The sequence below is a fragment of the Podarcis liolepis genome (genome assembly GCF_965112155.1).
Source record: "Podarcis liolepis genome assembly, chromosome: 4".
NCBI classification, from domain to species: domain Eukaryota; kingdom Metazoa; phylum Chordata; class Lepidosauria; order Squamata; family Lacertidae; genus Podarcis; species Podarcis liolepis.
This window is the reverse complement of record NC_139558.1, coordinates 49,638,821-49,659,273: the sequence shown is the minus strand read 5'-3', so window position 1 is coordinate 49,659,273 and position 20,453 is coordinate 49,638,821. Positions and strand designations below refer to the sequence as shown.

The 20,453-nt window shown below is 41.6% G+C and overlaps 2 protein-coding genes across 2 annotated transcripts in view; one reads left to right on the top strand and one right to left on the bottom strand.

Annotated features, from left to right (window-relative positions):
- The window catches only part of LOC310704677 (amine oxidase [flavin-containing] B-like), a 56,889-nt gene extending 45,899 nt beyond the window's left edge, over positions 1-10,990 (top strand). Inside the window, exons 13-16 of the mRNA XM_083498449.1 lie at positions 198-309; positions 1,158-1,220; positions 1,465-4,362; positions 4,612-10,990. Coding sequence (XP_083354575.1) covers positions 198-309; positions 1,158-1,220; positions 1,465-1,620 — 331 coding nt within the window. The 3' untranslated portion in view covers positions 1,621-4,362; positions 4,612-10,990. The remainder of the gene's footprint in view (positions 1-197; positions 310-1,157; positions 1,221-1,464; positions 4,363-4,611) is intronic.
- A 3,910-nt stretch (positions 10,991-14,900) lies between these two features.
- The window catches only part of LOC310704685 (amine oxidase [flavin-containing] A-like), a 30,086-nt gene continuing 24,533 nt past the window's right edge, over positions 14,901-20,453 (bottom strand). Inside the window, exons 13-16 of the mRNA XM_083498472.1 lie at positions 19,689-19,786; positions 18,326-18,437; positions 17,318-17,380; positions 14,901-16,788 (exon numbers count right to left, since the gene is read on the bottom strand). Coding sequence (XP_083354598.1) covers positions 16,627-16,788; positions 17,318-17,380; positions 18,326-18,437; positions 19,689-19,786 — 435 coding nt within the window. The 3' untranslated portion in view covers positions 14,901-16,626. The remainder of the gene's footprint in view (positions 16,789-17,317; positions 17,381-18,325; positions 18,438-19,688; positions 19,787-20,453) is intronic.

The window sequence follows — 20,453 nt, the reverse complement described above, 5'->3', positions numbered from 1 at the left end:
CAGAAGACTGTTACTCAATTCTAGTCACCTTTCCTCTCTTCAGAAAGGATTTCATAAAGTTGGAAAAGGGGGCCAGAAGCAGTCTGCCATAGGTTGCAATGCTGATGTGGTAGAATGATATTAGGAATGCTCTTGTCTGAGTTACGATTAGAGAAATGGGTCCCTCATGCTTTCCATATTCTGTGCCTCTTTTAAAGGGTAATTCGTGAGCCAGTTGGGAGAATCTTCTTTGCAGGCACCGAGACGGCTTCAGAATGGAGCGGCTACATGGAAGGTGCAGTGCAGGCTGGAGAGAGAGCCGTCAGAGAGGTACAGTGAGCCCTGAGTAACAAGGCCTTGTGAGGCTGCAATCCTATACTCACGGATCTAGGAGTAAGCCCCATTGGACTCAATGGGGCTTTTTTCTTTCATAGGGGCATATAGGATTGCACTGCTGATATGTCTGAATAAAGGGCAATTGTATTTGTTGGTTAAAACATTTGTATTCCACGGTTTGGCCAAGCAATTTAAGAGATACCCATTAAAAGCAAATACTCAACAAAAACAATCAAGCCACCAAAATGGGAAAGTCAGTACATAAAATCACAGAAGGAAGGGTAGTGGTGGTCAAATGAATCCCAAAATGTGACCAAAGAAAGGAAAATGGACTGGAATTCTAATAAAGTGGAGCCTCCCTTGAGAGAGGGTTGCAAAACATGGGTGCCACAACTGAACAGGCCCTGTCTCACCTGCTGGATCTCTCATGGCTGCGGACTGCTGAACACATACTCTGGTTGTAACTGTGCTTAAAATAATGCAATGCATTTTAAAATTGGAAAGAGAGCTTGAAATTCGACATTGGGGATTAGGGGAGGCCTGTAGTATTTTGGACTATTCCCAGGAAATCGTCCATTTTAAAGCCAGTTGAAACTTTACTTGGTTTGCAGATGCAGGATTTATGCATCTGTGGGGGCAATGTTTTGCCTAGCTTGTTTTGATATGCCCTTAAATCTTGGACCTTTCTGATAAATTTGCTTTACGTGTGAATTTGTGCACCTCCCACTCATTTCAGAAAGATCTGAAACCTTGGCGTGCATTTAGTGTATAATTTTTGGGAAGCCTTTACCAAGGTATTTGGAAATAAAAGGAAGCCATGTAAATGTTATCTTCATTTTTAGATATTGCACTCAATGGGGAAGATTTCGGAAGCAGAAATTTGGAAGTCAGAACCAGAATCACTCGTAAGTTTGCAGTTCTTCCTTTAAGGTGAAATAGCACTGCATTATTATTAATTTTATCAACCATTTCATGACATGCTTTATACAGGATCTGTAACTAACAGTGAAACCTGCGCATGCTTTGTCACAAGCAAGTCCTGCATAATTCCATGGCTCTTAGTTATACCCAAATAGATGTGACTAAGATTGCCACCTAAGAAGAACATCACATTTGCCATACACTAATAGTGAATGTTCTTTCATCCAGGATGTCCCAGCCCTGCCAATCACTACCACCTTTTGGGAAAGGAACTTGCCTTCTGTACCTGGACTCCTCAAGTTGTTTGGCTTCTGTGCTCTCTTGACATCAGCGACTGCAGTTGGGCTCTGCACATTTAAAAGGGGACTTCTGGTGAAAAACTGAAAATCAATCTGTGAATCTAATAAGAATTGGCAGATTTGTGTGCATTTGCAGGTTCATTTTACTCTTGCCAGGTAGCGATGAATGCAATTCACAATTATCCCATGTATTTCTCCTATGAAACTTTATCTTGCAAAACGGTCCAATATGTATTTCTGAGGCCAGTACAAAGTGGGCTGCTGTTGTTATTATTATTATTTTGGTTATTTTTTTTTAAAGTGGTCTGGTGGAGCCCAGTGTATTGCCATGACATTTTCCTTTTTTACAAAATCAACTACTATGTTGATCTCACCACAGTGGCAAAGCAAAAATCATTGCACAGTGGGAGAAAAGTAGTTGATCGAACATTTCCATTGCCTCCAAATGTTTTGGGAGAATGACAATTAAATGAAGAGATTATATGAGAGAATAAATTCCAGGATCAACATTCTACACAAATTTAGGGGTCTATTTCTTCAGAAGTACTTTTTGGTTTCTGTTCTTGGGGTTTGTTTTTTTGCAGAGAAGGGTTGTCAAAAAGCTGGAAGGGGTCTCTTTTTTTGAGGGATTCCACTCCATGGCACATTTTCTAGAACACATAGGCAAACTACTATTCAACCATGTGTTAACTCCAAGAATGCAAGAGCAGTTACACCTGAGTGAACCCAACAAGTGAAAACACACATTTTTAAGGCTTGAGTTATGTGTTTGCAAATATTTTATTTTACATGGCCAAGTCTTAATCTGGTCATTAAAAATACTAGGACCAGATTAAAGTGTGCAAGGGGGTTGGGGGGCATTGATGCTGTTGGGACTCCTGGTTAGACACCCTCCCCCTTGTCACTTCCTGCCTTTGACTTGTGGCATTATGAAGAACTAGGAATGGAGGAAAAGTGTAAATCACTACGCACTCAGATTTGGACTTTCCAAAACAGTATGTGAATCGGAGCACAGTTCTCTGCATTTTTGTGGTGCACTTGTCCAATCAAGCAATGTTCACAATAATGCAGGTATTAGGAGGAAGATATTAGTAAAAAAGAGATAACATTTAAAATGCAGATGGGGAAATAGGTTTGTTAAAAAGTGTACATTAGCCAAAGTTGCGTAAAGCTTTTGTGTTTATTAGGAGAAATTCGCTCTAACATGCCGGTGAATTTTCATGAGTATTTCTTAAAACATGGTAAATTGCTGCAAAATGTTGAGAACTGAATTTAAGACGGGGAAAATGTGAAACTTGAGAGAACCAAAATGGACACATCCTTCCATCCGAAGAAGGAACCTATCAACTCCGGCTAAATACAGGTGCAAATCCTAGTTAGGGGTCATTTCCAGTGTTGCTTTTCCTTTCTCATGTCTTTGGCTGTACAAATCAGGGAATAAATTACCAAAGATGATAATCTACAAGGAGCAGCCATATACTGAATCAGAAAATTGGTCCATCTAGGTAATATCTACCAACAGGTTCTGGTTCTTAAGTAGATGCCCATCAACTTAGATCTTTAAGCTGGAGGTGTAACCTGGGAGCTTCTATAGCCAAAGCCTGCTCTCAGCCAATGGCCTCTCAAAACAGCATTGTGATGATTATCACATGGAACTTGTTGACGCTGTTTTGTGAATTGTGAAAGATTCCTGTCTGTCATCTTAATCTGACCACTGCAGTGTTATGAAGACTCGTGTACCCTGAGCATTTAGAAACGCCTGGCATTGTGAGTAGCTGAGGAAAGAAAACTAGTGCTGCACTTCACACAGGGAGGTACCAACATGAACTTCAGCAGTACATGGGCAAAAGAGAGGAAATAATATTGAGCTGGACAAAGAACTGTGCATGGTACAAGAGTTCAGCTCCCTAGATATTCCCTTTTAGATTTTGGGTTTCCAAAAACATGCAGGCACCCAAACATTTCTAAGCTTTTCTATATGAGTACTGGACACTTAACTACTACTACTACTTATTTTTTAAATTAAAACATGATTTTCAGGATCCCAGCTTCAGCAATAGATACTTGATTTTGAATTTTGAAAACCGTATCATATGGAAAGGTATCTTAAAAACGTAACATGGAGTCCATGTCTACCTCTGAGGCTATGGGAAAGGTCCTTTCAAGAACCTTGTCATACTTGCATCATCTTGAAGATCCATTATTTTAAAAGTGTATACAAATGATACTAGCTTTCTTTTGCACTTCCTGGATTTGCAGTAGGAACTAACATTTACTGTTGTCCAAAATCTATGTTTACTTCCTATCTGATATTAACATCCTCATCAGGTTAAAATGATTTATTATTTCTATGTGTGAAAGTGCTTCTGCTTTGGTTTCTAATGAGATGGCACACAGGAAGTACACTGTGGGAAGGGTCTTGAAGCCCATTTTTCACCCACAAAATGGAACTGCAACATCTTGCTGCTCAAGTAGCTCCAATGAAATCAAGACGGCCAACTAGAATGGCATTTCAGAATGCCAGATTTCAATCTGTTGGGAAGTCTGTTGCTTGCCTCTGGCAAGAATTAAGCTGTTTCTCTGTGCTCTGGCTATGCAGTGTGCCACTGTGAACTGAAGGCACCAATTTAACTTGAGAGAGCATCTCTTAGGACTTTGAAAGACAGAGGAACAAGCTATAGGACAGACATGATGTTTCTTTTGGGGTATTATGGAAGAGTCATGTTCTTACAAAAAGATTTCCAAGTCTTGGAGTTGTTTTGCATTTTTTTTCTAAACTAGGATTATCTTTTACTAATGGCATTGTGACTCCCTGGGAGTTACATATGTATACAGTCATACCTCAGGTTAAACATGCTTCAGGTTGAGCGTTTTCAGGTTACGCTCCGCAATGACCCAGAAGTAACGGAGCATGTTACTTCCGGGTTTCGCCACTCGTGCATGCGCAGACACTCAAAATGACGTCACACGCATGTGCAGAAGCGGCAAATCGTGACCTGTGCAGATGCGCAGACACGGGTACGTTCGCTTCAGGATGCGAACGGGGCTCTGGAACGGATACTGTTCGCATCCAGAGGTACCACTGTATTTATACAACTTCCAAGTTACATCCCTTGACCAAAATGGAATGCCAAGGTTTATTAGCTTTTGGCCTGATGAATTTACCATCCTCTTCCTTTGGGTGGTATTATGTTTTTTGTTTATATTCTTTGGACAGACAGGTTTGTTAACAATATCCCAGGGCTGCTGTTATGAAGATATTTCCCTTTTTTCATAATGGATCACTTTTCCACAGTTTACTCGTGGGTACAGAGGAAATTTTAGGGCAGTAGCCAGAACCTGAGGGGGCTCCCAAGGCACAGCAAAGTACCTTCTTGCACACTGTGGCCTCCACCTCTGCCCCCTTTTCCTTTCCAGGTGACACTATTGGAGGCTGTTTCCATGTTCTCCTAAGCTTCAGAAGCAGTTTTCAGGCAATTGAGGGGCAGGTTTTTAAGTAGTAAGTGTTGGTTTTTGGTAATGAGAAGTCACCCTGTCTATGTGTGGCCTCTCTCCCGCCCAGCCTTGTGGCTCCTGGCTTGGAACTGAAAAGGTTTAAAGCATGGGTCGCTGATCGGTTGTTGGGCTTCAACTCCCATCAGCCTTAGCCAGCATGATTAATAGGCAGGGATAGTGAGAGTTGTAGGCCAAAAGTTCTTTACCTCTAGCTTAAAGAATGCTGGAGTTTTGAAATTATCATGTTCCACCAGGGCTTTTCTGTCTGCCCATCTCCCTGGAAGACCTGGCTGTGCTCCATTAAATGACCCTTGTGGTGTTCTGGAACTATTGTTGTTTGTCTACAAGATGGAAGAGATGGAGATGCTGCTGGAGATTTGGAACCCAAGGAAAGTGGAAGGACCACATTCTCAAGCTGGGATGATGTAGGAGGTGGTGCTAAAGATTCCCACCCCACCCCCCTAGTGGGACAGCCTGTATATCCTCATCTTCCTGAAGGCTCTGCTGGGTTCTGGGACCATGCCAGCAATTCTAGATCCTTCCCTTTTTCTCACAGAGGGAGCAAGCACTGTTCAATTGCTTCTTCTCATCAGTCAGAATGTGCTTGGCTTTATCACTAATTAGAATCTATTAGTCAAAACAGTGGTGAAACTAATTCCATTTTAATTATTAAAGAAATTAGTAATTCAAGGCAGTGTTCCTGTGCACACTTACTAGGGACTAAAACTTACTGAATTCAATTGAACTTTTTTCTTAAGTAATAATAATTCCTCAAATGGCACTTGTCAAATTGATATTTCTAAACAAGGAATGTTATGGTAATCAGGTGTCAAAGTCTGATTATTATTTCACCTGAATGCAAAAATGTATCACACAGTTGGGTCTTTGAAGGCAAGTCTGTGATAAAAACAGGTTGCAGAGTTAGATCACTGGTCCATCTATCCCAGGACTGCCCACTCTGGCTGGTAGCAGCTTGGTATCTGAATTCATTTTAGCAACAGGTGCCAGAGACTGAACCTGAACGTCAGCATGCAAAGCATCTTCTCATCCACCAAGCAATGGCCTCTTCCCCTCAGGGTCTGTAATGAAGCATTTTACATTTGTGCTTCATAGTTCATCCTCTCAGAGCTTTGCCACAGTCCAGTCATCTTTTGGAAGCATCATAAACACTTGTCTTTGGGCTAAAGAGACGGGACATTAGCTGTGTGCCTCTTTCCTATCTGGGTTTGGTTTTTGCTTTGTTTTGTTTTTCGGTAATGCATTAGACATTATAAAATATGATGCGATGTGACATTTTAGCACGTTGAGTCTTCCTGTCAATAATGTGAGGCAGGGGTCAAAGAAATGACCAACCTGAGGTCACTTTATACCAGGTATGGGGAACCTTTGACCCTCCAGATGTTGCTGAACTATGAGTGCCATCAGTCCCAGCAAGCACCAGTAATAGGGATGATGGGAGTTGCAGTTCCGCAGCATCTGGAGGGCCAAAGGCTCCCCGCACCTTGCTTTATACACTGGTTTTGTTAGAAATTACAAAGACTGGAGAGGAAAGAGGTGTGAGACCACAGAAGCTCTGGGTTTCTTCCTGTGTATAACTTGGGTGTCAGTGACGGCCATTCAAGTAGAATGAGAGGATCTGTAGCACCTGCAATATTTAGTTTATAGAGAGGAGGGGAAGGTGAGCATACAGCTGTTTGTGGTATTTCTGCTTTAGTATCCCATCAGCATCATACGATAGGGCAAGAGACTAGACTTAATAAAGAAGCATTTCCCTATACTGTTGTGAGTAAGTATGCAGCCCTAGGAATATTTGGCAGAACTGAGGGAGGCGGAGAACAAAGACAGCATATTTTATGCAAAATGTGATTTCCTTTACGGCACCCCTTTCCCCTGTTCTAACTAAGTTATGATGTAGCAGTCACAGAAATTCACCCATCAGGCATGAAAAAGTGGGTTGTGGATTACTTTTTGATCATTTTCAAAAAAGCACTCAAACACTCTCAACAATCCTCAGCTCTTCCATTTAATCATTCTTTTCCATAAATGTTTTGTTTCCCCGCTTTCTTCAGTTCCTCATTTCTTGAGATAAATGAGAATGTGGAGATTTGGGGGGGGGGGGGGGAGAGAATGCAACTGCTTTTCAGAAACAGAAATCGGTTGCACATTAAAGTCTTACCTCTGGTCTGGAAGTTGGCCTATGAGATTTGGTGGATGAATGATCCTGCCTTTAGGCAAGAGGTTGAACTTGCTGAACTTCTGTTCTTTCATCAACATTTCTTGGAAGCATGTCCCACATATTTCAATATAACTTTCTTCTACATCAATCCATGAATGGAAACAGGTTTCTGGGCATGAATTTACAATAACAGTATAAAAGGTTGCTATGGGAAAACCCCAAGCCAACACACGGTGCGGGTACCACTAAGCTCCAGCACCATGCAAAGAATTTAAAGTGCCTGCCATCTCCAATCACCTCTTTAGCTGAGGAGAAAACAAGAACTGGGGTCAATACAGGGATGATGTTTTCTTCAACCTTCTTATCTACCAAGTGATTAATCTTTCAGAGCTGATAAATGCTGATCATACCTAAGATAATGTGGGGAAAGGAGAAGAGGAGGGTTTTACAAGCCAAATACTGGGCACTCAGTATATTGCAATCCCCCCTCTAAGGCTAGGACCAACATCTTTAAGAGCAGCGTGTTTTATTCTCATGAATTTATAAACTTCTCTGAGAGTTCAGAACCAAAATCAGGGTCAGATGGGAGAAGGAAGATGCAAACTGTTAAGCTGTCACCTCATAAATTGTTTGTGTTAGACTTCATAAAATGACAGCGTCTTAATCTTTTGAGGTGTGTTTCGTTAACTTACAACCGACTGTTTTGCATCATACTTTAACTAGCATCCTGTTTCTTGTTTATGGACAAAAATGTGTATGATGTCATACAACATAACAGGAAAAGAACACAGAGGTTGCCTTGCTTGGATCCTCAGATGAAATGTCCATCTAAGGTTGTACTCTATCAATGTGTAGTGCAAGCCTGCACATGTCTGCTTAGAAGTAAGTGCCACTGAGTTTGGTGGGATTTACTCTGTGGCCTAAACCACAGAGCCTAGGGCTTGCCGATCGAAAGGTCGGTGGTTCAAATCCCCGCGACAGGGTGAGCTCCCGCTGCTCGGTCCCAGCTCCTGCCAACCTAGCAGTTCGAAAGCATGTCAAAGTGCAAGTAGATAAATAGGTACCGCTCTGGTGGGAAGGTAAACAGCATTTCCATGCGCTGGTCTGGTTTTGCCAGAAGTGGCTTAGTTATGCTGGCCACATGACCCGGAAAAACTGTCTGCGGACAAACGTCGGCTCCCTCGGCCAGTAAAGTGAGATGAGCACCACACCCTCAGAGTCAATCACTACTGGACTTAACTGTCAGGGGTCCTTTATCTTTACCTTTTTAAGTGGATATAGGACTGCAGCCTCCATTGGTTAGCTAGGTGCCTCTGTGGAGCTTACAAGAAGGGCATAACAGAGATTTCCCTTCACACTAGGAATTTAATTACTTCCTCTGAAAGGCATTATAGGACTGTAAGGCACATAACACAGCATGGAGTTTGATGACATTTTTAAGTAAGTGCTTGTTCTGTGCAGTGCCACTTGACTCTCTGCGATATGTGATTGGAAATCTGACACAATTTTAAAACTGCACTTCACTGATTCAGTAAAGACAGCATGTATGCTGCTATGGCTACAATATTTTTTAATGAATGTCTGGGTCAGTGTTTTATTTGACCAGGGTGCTTATTGTAAGTTCACCCTAGTGCCACAGTTTGGATGGCCCTTGTTGAGCCACATCGCCAAAGGGTGTGTGTGTGTGTGTGTGTGTGTGTACATGCCCAATTCTGGAATGGGCAGCAGGCTACAATGCCAGCATCTTTCGAGGGAGCCAGACAATCCATTCATACTTCATTTGTTTATTGAAGGAGGGGTGCGCGCACATGTGTGTGTGTGTGTGTGTTGTGGATAATGAATTCAACTATTTTGGCATAGAGGCATGCCCCACTGTCAGTTGCAGTACTCAGATCAATATGTCAAATTGTGGGAAAGTGACACTTAGGACATAGTGAACTAAGGACTCTGTGCACCATTGATGTCGAGGAAGGCTGTTGAATAAGAGGCGCACGGTAACATTTCACTGTATCTTTTCTGTAAATGACTATGGTGCTGCCCTACAGGTTAAAGATAAGGTTGCAAAAATTGGAGGGGAAGGAATGTAGAGAGTCCAGGAGACAATGAAGAGAAAAAGGTGCTGCTAAGTGTGCACTAATTGCCCCTTATATCAATGCATTTGAAAGCCATTGTATCTGTTCATATACTGCAGAGCTGTAACTATTGTATTGCTGTTTTAAATGTCAAAGGGGTCAGAAAAATCAGCTGTTGTACTTGGCAGTGAGAATTGGTGCATAGTTCATTAAAGGGCCCCTCTCTGCACCCAGTCAGATGAATATTCTGGCAATACCCTGTTAAAGGCTTTAGAAACATTGTCATCTTTGCTGTAAGATGTCCTGTTCCAAGATAACACCTGAATTCTAATTATCAGCAGAAATCAAGCAGATTATTAAGTGCTGGAGAGAAGACCAATGCCAACATTTTAAAACCGCTGACCTGTTCGCATAGAAATTAACTTAACATACCTATAAGCAGCCAGCTTCAAGTAGGTCTACTCTTATCTGTCTTTGAGATCTGATCCCTGCATGTCCACACTGGGTTGAAGTTGTACTGGCCCCAGCTGATCTGCATGGAGATCTGCTCTGCAGGGCCTGTAGGAGCAGTGGTGTCTGCATGACACTTATATTTTTTTCAGTGATTTTAACTAAGTTTTCTCTGGTAGGAATATCCTGGCAGCAGATATGAAGAAGTGCAGGAAAAGTTGCAATACTGTGATATCTGAAGAACATTTAGCATGCATCTCCTAAAGGCTGGGACACTAAAAAGCTGTCCATGAGTAAAATTTCAGTTTTTCAAACTCAAAAATTAACACTTAAAAATCTTTATATGCATGCATTCTGGCCACAAAAACACATGCACATGAGAATTAATACATTCACCGTCTTGGATGTTGGCCTGTCCAAATCTGCAGTGATTTTTTAAATAGTGGCTCACTTTTCAGAAAGGTCCTCCATGCTCATTAACACTCTCAGAAAGAGAAGGGCTCTACTTTATCCTAAAGGGATGGACTCTACTTCCTCTAGCTGATTTCATCTTCTGGAAAGTCCCATTCCCCCAAGAGGTTCAGTTTATGGAACTGAAACTAGCATAACATTAGTCTAGAATATTACTGTGCTATAAGAACTGTGTCCAGAGGCAGGCTTCTAAAGTTTAAGCCTATTTTGAAGTGTGGAGAAATAAAATATTTGCGTCGCAGAAAAGGAAAAATTACAACACACTAGGAAAGTGTGTGCTTGAAAACTGGAAGAGCTAATCCGCAGGAGACCTGGGCAAGTTTGCACAGTGCAATTAAAAGTTAACAGTTCTCCCTAAGTAAATGTACCCATTGATTAAACATAATATTCCTTCCAGCACCTTCATCCCTGAAACCTTATTAATGGTTTCTGTTCCAGTGGAAATAAAAGTGAAAATCTTCAAAGCAGGTTTTTAAAAGGGGTTTTTTAAATTAAATAAATTATACTGATCTAACCTGCAGCTGAGCTTTCTTCTCCTTTGATCACATACTAGTACTAGTCGTCGTATCTGTTTTGTACAAGTGTAACATCACAGTATCGAGATATGGATTCAGTCAGTCATGGTTTGTTTGTGCCTTACATGATTGTGGCGTTTTCTTAAGTGCCTCTGTGGTGGCTATCTCGTCTTGAGTCCCTTATTATGTTCCTTTTTCTGTTCTAGATATTTTTATCTGGCAGCTGTGAACCTTTTTAAAAATTCAACTCAAAGGAATAAACATTGCCACACTGAATGTCTTTTGTTGTTTTTAATTTTTGGCAGTCCCTGCATTCCATTGGTGCATTGATTTGGTCAAGGTGTGATGTTGGAAAAATGCCCTGGGAAGGCTGCAAGCTTCCCAAGTCTTCGGAGTGTCTCTTCGGTGCCCCTCTCTGGCTGTAAATCTCCTTCAGTCCAGAGTAGCTGGTAATAATCGATCCTTCTTTCCTGAAAAGAGCACGCCAGTCTTCTGGTATATCATAGCAGAAAAAAGATTCAATCATAGTTCTAAAACTACTTTATTTACAGTCTTATATACAGAAGACTCCTTCAGTACGTCTGTGCTCTCTGAACACCAGTACAGAAACCTGTGACACACTCAGAAGTGAAACTAACTTCCAATAGTACTCAGAAGGAAGAGATAATACAGACTTCCTTTCTCACGCTCTCTCAGACACTCACATGATTTATACAATCATAGTACCACTCACTGGAGCAGCTTCGATAGATAGAAATCCTAACAGGTGATACCCAATGCATTTACATCCATGGATATCAATGGGTTTACTGTATGAGGTGGATATCACTCATATTTTGTAGTTAGAAGAAGAAGAAGAAGAGAAGGAGGAGGAGTTTGGATTTGATATCCCGCTTTATCACTACCCTAAGGAGTCTCAAAGCGGCTAACATTCTCCTTTCCCTTCCTCCCCCACAACAAACACTCTGTGGGGTAAGTGGGGCTGAGAGACTTCAGAGAAGTGTGACTAGCCCAAGGTCACCCAGCAGCTGTATGTGGAGGAGTGGAGATGCGAACCCGGTTCACCAGATTACGAGTCTCCCGCTCTTAACCACTACACCACACTGGCTCTCATTACACCACTACACCACACTGGCTCTCATAGTTGCTTATGGCAGGGGTGACTAACTCTTTCTGTCACCCTTGGCCAACCTGCTAGGGGTTACATGACAGTGGTAGATGTTACCACTCATGCAAGTCTACAGGCATGTCCACAGAGAAGCACAGAGCCCCACCTCTTCAGCTGATCTGCATGGATCAGCCAAGGAAATGAGTATCATCCTCTCGCCATCCATCAAATTATCCATCAGTTGATGAGGGAAAGGACAATTTGCCTCCCCTTCAGAGAGCTGGGCTGGATATATATATTTTTAATCATCACCACAAAAATCAGTGGTGTCCTAGAAAAACCTGCAACCAATCTGACCCTTCCCTCCCAGATTAATGTGTGGATTGGGGCTAAGTTGTCCCCTGGTTCTTCTACAGAATGTTCTGGTGCAATTCTCTGCTCAAAAGAGAGAGACTATCAAAATAAGTTTAGAAACGTGTATGTGCAAAAATATGTGTTTAAAATGTTTTAAAAGCGTGGATTTCAAACATGGTTGACTGTAGAAAAGGGACAAGACAGATTTATGCATCAACAAATGTGAAAGAGGCATGAACTGGAACAGACTGATTTGCCTACCCCTTTTCACAGTGTTGACAGAGTAAACACTCAGCCATGCCTATCAAGAAGCTGACTCTGGGAACATGAACTATGAACAGATGCCACCAGCCCGTCTGTAAATACGCAAAACAAATAGGCCAAGCCTGCATCTGAGTCTTAGTACTGGTCTCTGTGAGAGTCTGAAACAAGCCTTCTTGGTGGCTTTCCAATCCCTTTGGATGACAGCTCCCACCCCACCCCAGTCTGCACTGCTATTGGGTAACAAAGAATTTTGTAAAAGCTTGACAGCTTGCTATTGAAATGCAAAGTGGAGAAGAGGTGGGTGGCGGCGGGTGAGAATATTTGACCCTTCCCTCACCTGTTGCTGAGGCAAGTCCCTTCCTGCAAAACTATAATTCCCCCAGTTCATGCATGTTTAGTTCATGAAGTTGCCTTTTTCTAAATGAAAGATCCCTGAATGTCATAGCTTTTCCTCTTAGAGAAAATGCTACATCTGCCTGATTGTTTTAGATGCTTGTAGGAGATGTCATGGTGGGGTGATGCCACTCATTTGACCTCCAGTTGGTTGCATCACTGCTACATAATGGGATGGAGAGCTGGCAGCAAGGTCAGCAAGGTGCAGGCCATTGCAGTGTTCCAGGCAGTGTGTTTGCACCATGCTGAACTTGCCACTGCCTCTCCCTTCCCCATAAAAGGCAGGGATGTAATGAACCAGAGGTCAGATGAGCATCATTCCCCTCGCCAACCATGCTGTCTACTACTGATGGTTGCCAATATTTTTGCAACTTTTCTAGTTCTTTGATATCCTGATGTGTGTGAGGAGCCCTGCAATGTCACTGTAGAGTATTTTTAAAGCCAACATTTACTATGCAACACAATGGTCTGCAACCAATTATATATCTAGTAACCAATATGCTATGCTACACAATGGCCTTGGAATTGTAATGTTTACACCTCTTCATAGCCTGGTTTCAGCAAAAACAGAACCAGTCAACAGAATTAATGAAAGAAATCCTAGGCTATTTATATCCCTATACGCAGAGATAAACAATATGAAATTGAGATGTTCCAGCTCATACTGCTGGCTTTTCAAACAACAGATCCATAGTGTCACATCTTCTCTGACTCAGGGCACTTATTCACACACAGCAGTTCTATGGCAACAGTACTTGGATTCAGCCCAGTGTTCTGAGAAGAATGGTTTTGTCCTTGCAGCTAAAGCTCAGCATGTTCTTCACTGTATCTACTTTACAGAAAGATTTAAGTTTACTTCTGTTAAGTTTGAGCTGGTTGTCAGAAACATCAAAAAGTAGAAAGAAATTGGATGTATAAATTTATTCTGCAGCAAAAGAAAGATGTTGCTTCCAGCAGGAGCATCATGTCAGCAAGCAGCAGGGCACTGCCAATTTTAATGAAAGTCTTTTAGTCGAAATCCCATTTGCAGCTCCCACAGTCATGAGAAGTGCTTTTCTCTGTGTGAAGTTTTGGAACACAGCACAAGGCAATGTTAAGTGATTGAAGAGAGCAGCTGCAGAACAATACAGCCACTTTGCAAGCCAATAAAAGGTTCCCCCTAAATGCCCCAAACCAGCAAGGCTGATCCACTTGCAGAAGAAGTGGGCTGTACAATGCAAAAGGCCATTCTGCATTGGATCCACAACACACAACAGGAACCTCAACCCATAGCTGTCAACTTTTCCCTTTTTTAAAGGGAAATTCTCTTATTCCGAATAGGATTCCTCGCAAGAAAGGGGGAAAGTTGACAGCTATGCTTCAACCTGATTTACTTCTTTCTGCACCAAAGAGAGAGATTTCTAAATGGATACTAATGTTGGGAATACAAAGTCATGTCTTCTCTCCAATGATTCTTGGAGCCGGAGCCAGCCCACCCAAGAGTCGAGGTGAAGCACCCACCTCAGGCAGAAGTGCAAGAGGCGGTCCTCCACCCACCCCACCACTTCCACTGTCGAGAGGGAGGCTCTCCAGCATGTGTCATAGATGTTCATCTTCCCTGGCCTTGGTGGAGAAGCCAGGTAAGCAGCATTGTTTTGAGGAACACCCTGGCTCCTGCTGAGTTCAGAGAGAGCCGGGGCATTCCTGAGTGCCACAACATTCCTGAGTGCCACATTGCCATTTGGCCTCAAACACCCACCCCCAAGAAAGAATCCGAGCACCCAGCTCCCCCAGAGTTGTGCACATATCATGCTTGCTTCAATTCAGAGAGCCACAAACATAGCAAAATTCTGTGTGCACCCATTGCTGCACTTGTGAGAGTTTAATCCTTCTGTCCAAACGCCTCCCTCCCCTTCTCCCTGCACCAAGGTCATTAGCATCTAGAGCTGTCACAACGTCCTCTTTTACAGAGCTCTGAAATGTTTCCTAAAAGCTGTGCGTATGCGCATTTGCAGGGAGGTTGTAATTTGCAGCAGACAAATTGCCCTTCAATAGACATAAAAATGACACAGCTTGAATGATCTGGAGTGTTTTAAATGGATACTTTAATGGCAATTCAAGGAATGTTCAAAGGCACATTTCACTAAATTACACAGATAAGAGGCACAAATCGTATCTACCATTTTATAAAGGTAGTTAATGATGAGAGGAGCACCCAACAGACTTGGATACCCTTATCACCCAATTGTCAGTTATCTACATACCTGTATAACATTACCTGAAGTAAACTGTCTTTTCCGGGAACCATTGGTCACATTACCATTGGACATTAACAACATAAGAAAAAGCTGCTGGATCAGGGCAGTGGTCCATCTAGTCCAGCAACATATTCTCACAGAGGCTAATCAGATGCCTGTGGAAAACCCACAAACAGGACCTGAACACAAGATATGTGTTCCTTCCTCCCTTCCTGTGATTTTCAACAACTGGTATTCAGAAGAATCATGGTGGAGGCAGAGTATAGCCATTGTGGCTAGTAGCCACTGATTACCCATGGAGTACTGTGTAAGGCTGAGGAGAACAGGGTTGAAATGCCTGTCCAGCCACCATGCTCACTAGATGACCATGAGTCAGTTTCTGAGGGGTAGTCAACTAAGTTTTACTCAGAACAGACCAACTGCAAGTAATGGCTCTAACTCAGTCATGCCCATCAATTTCAATGGGTCTACTCTGTGAAACTTAGTTTAATTCCATTCACTGTCTGTCAACTTAAACTATCCCACAGAGTTATGAGAAATAAGGACGCTTAGCAGAATACAACCCATTTTCATTTAGCTGATTTATTTTTATTTGTTTGTGTCAGAAGGGAAACATTTTGTCTAGCTTTCTACACAAATGTGGCTCTACTTCCCTAGTTCCTGTTTTTAATTAAGGGGTTTGTAAGTTACTCCTATTTCAAAAATGGCAAAGCAACATCTTATGAGTTCAGAACATAGTGAGGGATTCTATACTTTTTTCTGTAAAGTAGTACATGTAAAATAATTACACACATCTCGTATCGTAACCCCACTTTTATTTATAGAGCCTTGGGAATCCTAAATTATCTCTCTTGCTAACTTTATTACCTTGCTTTTGCACTTAATGCTAGTTATTTCTCTTTAGTCAAATCCTTGCTGAACCTCATATCTTATAATAGCTGAAACTACATTTACAGTTGCAAAATTTACAAAATTACAGTTTTGTCATTTTAAATGGCAGTAGACTAAGTACAACAGGCACTTGACAGCATAAACATCGAGTTTAATGAGCCACTAGAGTAAGCCTTTAACATTGATTTGTTCACTGTGAGATTTAAAAAAAAATTAAGACAAACAGAATTTCCCCAAAAGCATTGTGAAATGTGCAAAGTATCTGTTCTGGCTTGTTCTCAAAAGGAATAAGGCATAAAAGGCCACTGACTTTAATCAATAAAAGTAAGTGAGGAATCATAGAATTCTGGAGTTGGAAGGGACCATGTGAGTTACCTAGTCCATCCCCCAGCTATGCAGGATCCTTTTGCCCAACATGGGGCTTGAACTAGAAAATAGAACTTTTGCTTCACTACTGCTTGATTTTTAAATGGACACTAAAACTCTTTTTGATGTGTTGATACTTCTCTCCAAGAACAACATTTGTTCATTGAAAATATTTATAGGCAACCTTTATGGGTAAAACTCACCCACTCAAGGCCACTTATAAAAGCAACAGATAAAAATACAGTTCCCACGATAAAAATACGATACCCAGCATGAAGGGCGAAATTGAAACATTTTCTTCAGAAGCATTCTCGGAAGATAAGTCCCTTTTTATAGGCAAGAAGTCCAGCCGCAGCCAGCGAGGTGAGGAAAGCAGAACATCCGAGGAACCCCAAGAGGCCTGGGACAGATGGCAAGTTCCTCTCCAAAAACGTGGTAGTGATTGGGAAAGCTGGGACATCCTAGGTAGAATGTGCAGTCATTTTTAGAGCACAGCAATTTCAACAACAAAGAAAGCAACTGTACAATGCAGTTAAACAGGGCGCCAGAAACTAACTCTTGCTAGATGAAAGCTAGAAGAACCCCTATCTGGTACCTCAGCAAATGAGTGAGACTACAAGACTATCAGGAACTAGAAGGAAGTGGAGACAGGTACTATGGGATAGAGATGGGCAGTTTGAGGAGCAGAACGAGAGACTTGCAAAGCACAGGAATAACTTCCCACTGTACTTAACTAACTAGAAACTATTTATGTGCAATTTTTCTCGTGGGAGACTGCAGGGCTGTTTGGGCTTCTGTTGATGAAATATGCCCACCTTGAATGCACATACTAGAAACTAGGCCAAGATTTCCATTTTAAGTTCATGGCTATTTTTCTATCAGGTATCCTCATAATAATGTGGCAATAAATTATAGTGATGCAGTCATATAAGCCAGACAATGAAATGTTGCGTTCAGCCGTACAAAAAGAGCATGATAAATCATACTTGCCTTTGATTCTGGTTCTGTCGCCCAAATTTCATTTTTTGAAATCCTTCCCATACTGCACAGTATCTGGAAGACAGAAAATGATATCCCACTAACAGTAATTCTTTTCATCACCATGCAAGTCATGAAGGCAGAAATGAGATAAAGACAACTGAGGGCCATTTCCTGCATTGCACATGGTGTTCAGACACTGTTTCCACATACTAGAATCCCACATTGCAAGAGTGATGTCTAAGATCAGAGACAGATCATACACTTAACTTCCATGCTAACATTCTTGGCTTCCCAGAAGGTACACCACTGATGTGGTAAGCACCACATTGTCTGACCATCCCAAATGATCCGAATTTCAAACATTACCAGTAAGTTGGTGTTGCAAAACCAGACCATGTGGAAAAATAAACACACCACAAGGGCAACTCATAATTCAGTAGGACAATGGGGTGAGATACGAATTGGTTCCATGTTTACTTCCCACAAATACTGCAAGCCAGGAAGATTCATAGATCCAAGTCCTCAATATCTAGCCTATACAAAAAATACCGCAACATATTTACAAAAGAGGTTCAGATGTCACAAGGAAGTTAACTGACACACACCTAATACCTTTATCATTTGAGTCATCTGAAGTGGTTTACTCGATAGCTGAATGGTGCACATTTGACTACTAAGAGCTATTGTTTAAATTAAAGCAGCTGCTCCACGCCATTCAAGTCTATTCTGGCTTAATTAGCATTCTGTTTGAAAAAAATCCTATTGTACATAAAAACTTTGATTCAGGCATTTCAAGGATACATTAAACAACAATAGCTGAGATTCATTAGCAGCTGATTGTTATAAAAGAATGTTAGTTTCTATTGTTCTTCTTTGGTCCTTCTGATTTGCTGAGAATTCTCTCTTTAGCACAGTGACATTGAGATTTGAATACCAAGAAGACCCAAAATCTCATTGGTACAGCTATATCACTTAGGTCTTTAATGAAGATGCCCAGTGAGTTCTGGCTCTCTTTACCTCTCTGGCAGCTCTCTCTCCAGCTTGCACTGCACCTTCCATGTAGCCACTCCACTGAGTAGCTGTCTCTGTGCCAGCAAAGTAGACCCTACCTACCGGCTGACGAATGACCCTGTAAAACAAACATTGCAACACATAAGTCCCACTTGGTAGGCACTGAGAGCAAAGAGCTTTAGGCTACTGAACAGTAGCAGGCAGTACAGCATCAAATATTCGTGATGTTCAACTTTTGGTATTGTTACAGATCTGGTATAAATATGTGTAAATAAATCATATAAGACATTGCAGACTCCACTGTGTCTCATTTTCTCCAAAGGAACACGGACCCTGGTTGAGTGCCAAGACCCTCTTTGAAATCTCATGCACTGCTTGGCAGAGATTGGGGTGGCCAGTAACACTGGGAAAGTTGTTTCAGGGAAGGTGCAAATGTTTGGAAAACTCACAGAACCTTCCATTTCACTGTTCATTTTTTCTCTCCCATTCATGATTACGCCATTACCCTAATTGGCTATTGTTTTAGATGAAAAGGAAAAGCATCTCTGCTTGCCAAATGTGCCACCCTTGACTGTTCTGTTGACAGCGTCATTGTCAATTTGTATTGTGCAGTAAAACTCTGCCCTGCCTCCAATTATCACGTCTAATTATGCAGTACTAATTGTTGCAGGATGCGGACTTGGTTGCACATTCAAATGTGCATCTCTGTCCACATTCTAGCCCAAATATTCTGCTAATTGTGATCAGAGCCGGAGGAGAGAACATTGGGTCCAGTTGCCTAGCCAATGGTGACATGCCATCTAACCTAACACAGTGAAAAAATTACCAAGGGAATGAGTGGGTGATGTGTTCTACAAGAAACAAAAATGCTGTATGAAATGCAGCCTTCCCATTTTGCCTCAGCACTAGTAATCCCCAGTTCCAGAGGTTTAAATATATCCAACATCTATTAAGAGGAATCAAACAAAGGGAACTGGAAATATGTGGGCCATTTTGGGGGTGGGAATCTCCAAACTGCCCCCCCTGCCCCCCGCAACTGTCTTCTCCTTCACAGGTCATAAGCCACATATTTGCTAGTAATCTGTAGTTAAGCCCCATGACTGTAATTGAATTGTTTCTCCTCAATGATGCCTAAATCAGGAGCATGTTATCTACAACCTTAAAATAGATTATTATGCTTTTACAGAGCGCTTTACAGCATATTATTATTTTGCCTGCTGGCAATAGCTTCAGTTTTCTGGCATTTTTCTCACTAGGATAGTGTATTAGTATGCCTAAGTGTAGCAGGCTTCATATCTAGAAGGTTTTATAGTTCAACAAATTTCTGCTAGCAACAACGAAACAAGAGTATATTATTAGCTAGTTTTACCTTCCATATTGGCACATAATGCCTGGTGGCAAATAGGCTGAATAGCAGCCACCAGAATATTGTTCGGCACCCCAGTTCTTTTCTTCATAATGCACTGGCTGCAGGAATAAATCAAACATTGTTTTTTTGTTTGTTTTTTAAGGCATTGATTCATGGCAGAATTTACATTGTAAATGCTGGATATTTTTCCAGGTTTCCATTACTGGATTACAGGGAGGTGTGTTAATTTACAAACGGAATACAATTCATATAAATCAGAGAAGGAGGTTATGCTACTGCACAGTGCTGACTCAATACTTTGGACTGAGTTGGGTTTCACTGTTACTGGCTATGAACAAGGCTGTGATTTTTCAAGCATTTCTCTAACACAAAGCCTGATTCATATCTCCGAAGAGCCGAGTGCTTTGAGGATTGGTAGGTAAGAGAAATGACTATTCTTGTAGTATGTCTATGAAGAAATGGTAATAATGGAGCAGAACTTTAATTTCCAGAACTTGCATTGTTTTCACATGTTGCAGTCCCATGGTATGGACTCATAGGTTATGCTCTTCAACCCGAGGGGTGGGGTCCTTGGTAGAAGTGACCCCCACTGCAATTTCCTCCCCCCTTCAGGAAGAAGTGAGAGTCTTCATGCAAATGGGAAAAGTCTGCATTAATTTGTTCCTATAAGTATTGAACAGAATCTACTTTTTTCTAAACTTTATTGATTTGGCTTGTTTTTATTCACCATATTTTTTGCCCTATAGGACGCACTTTTCCCCCTCC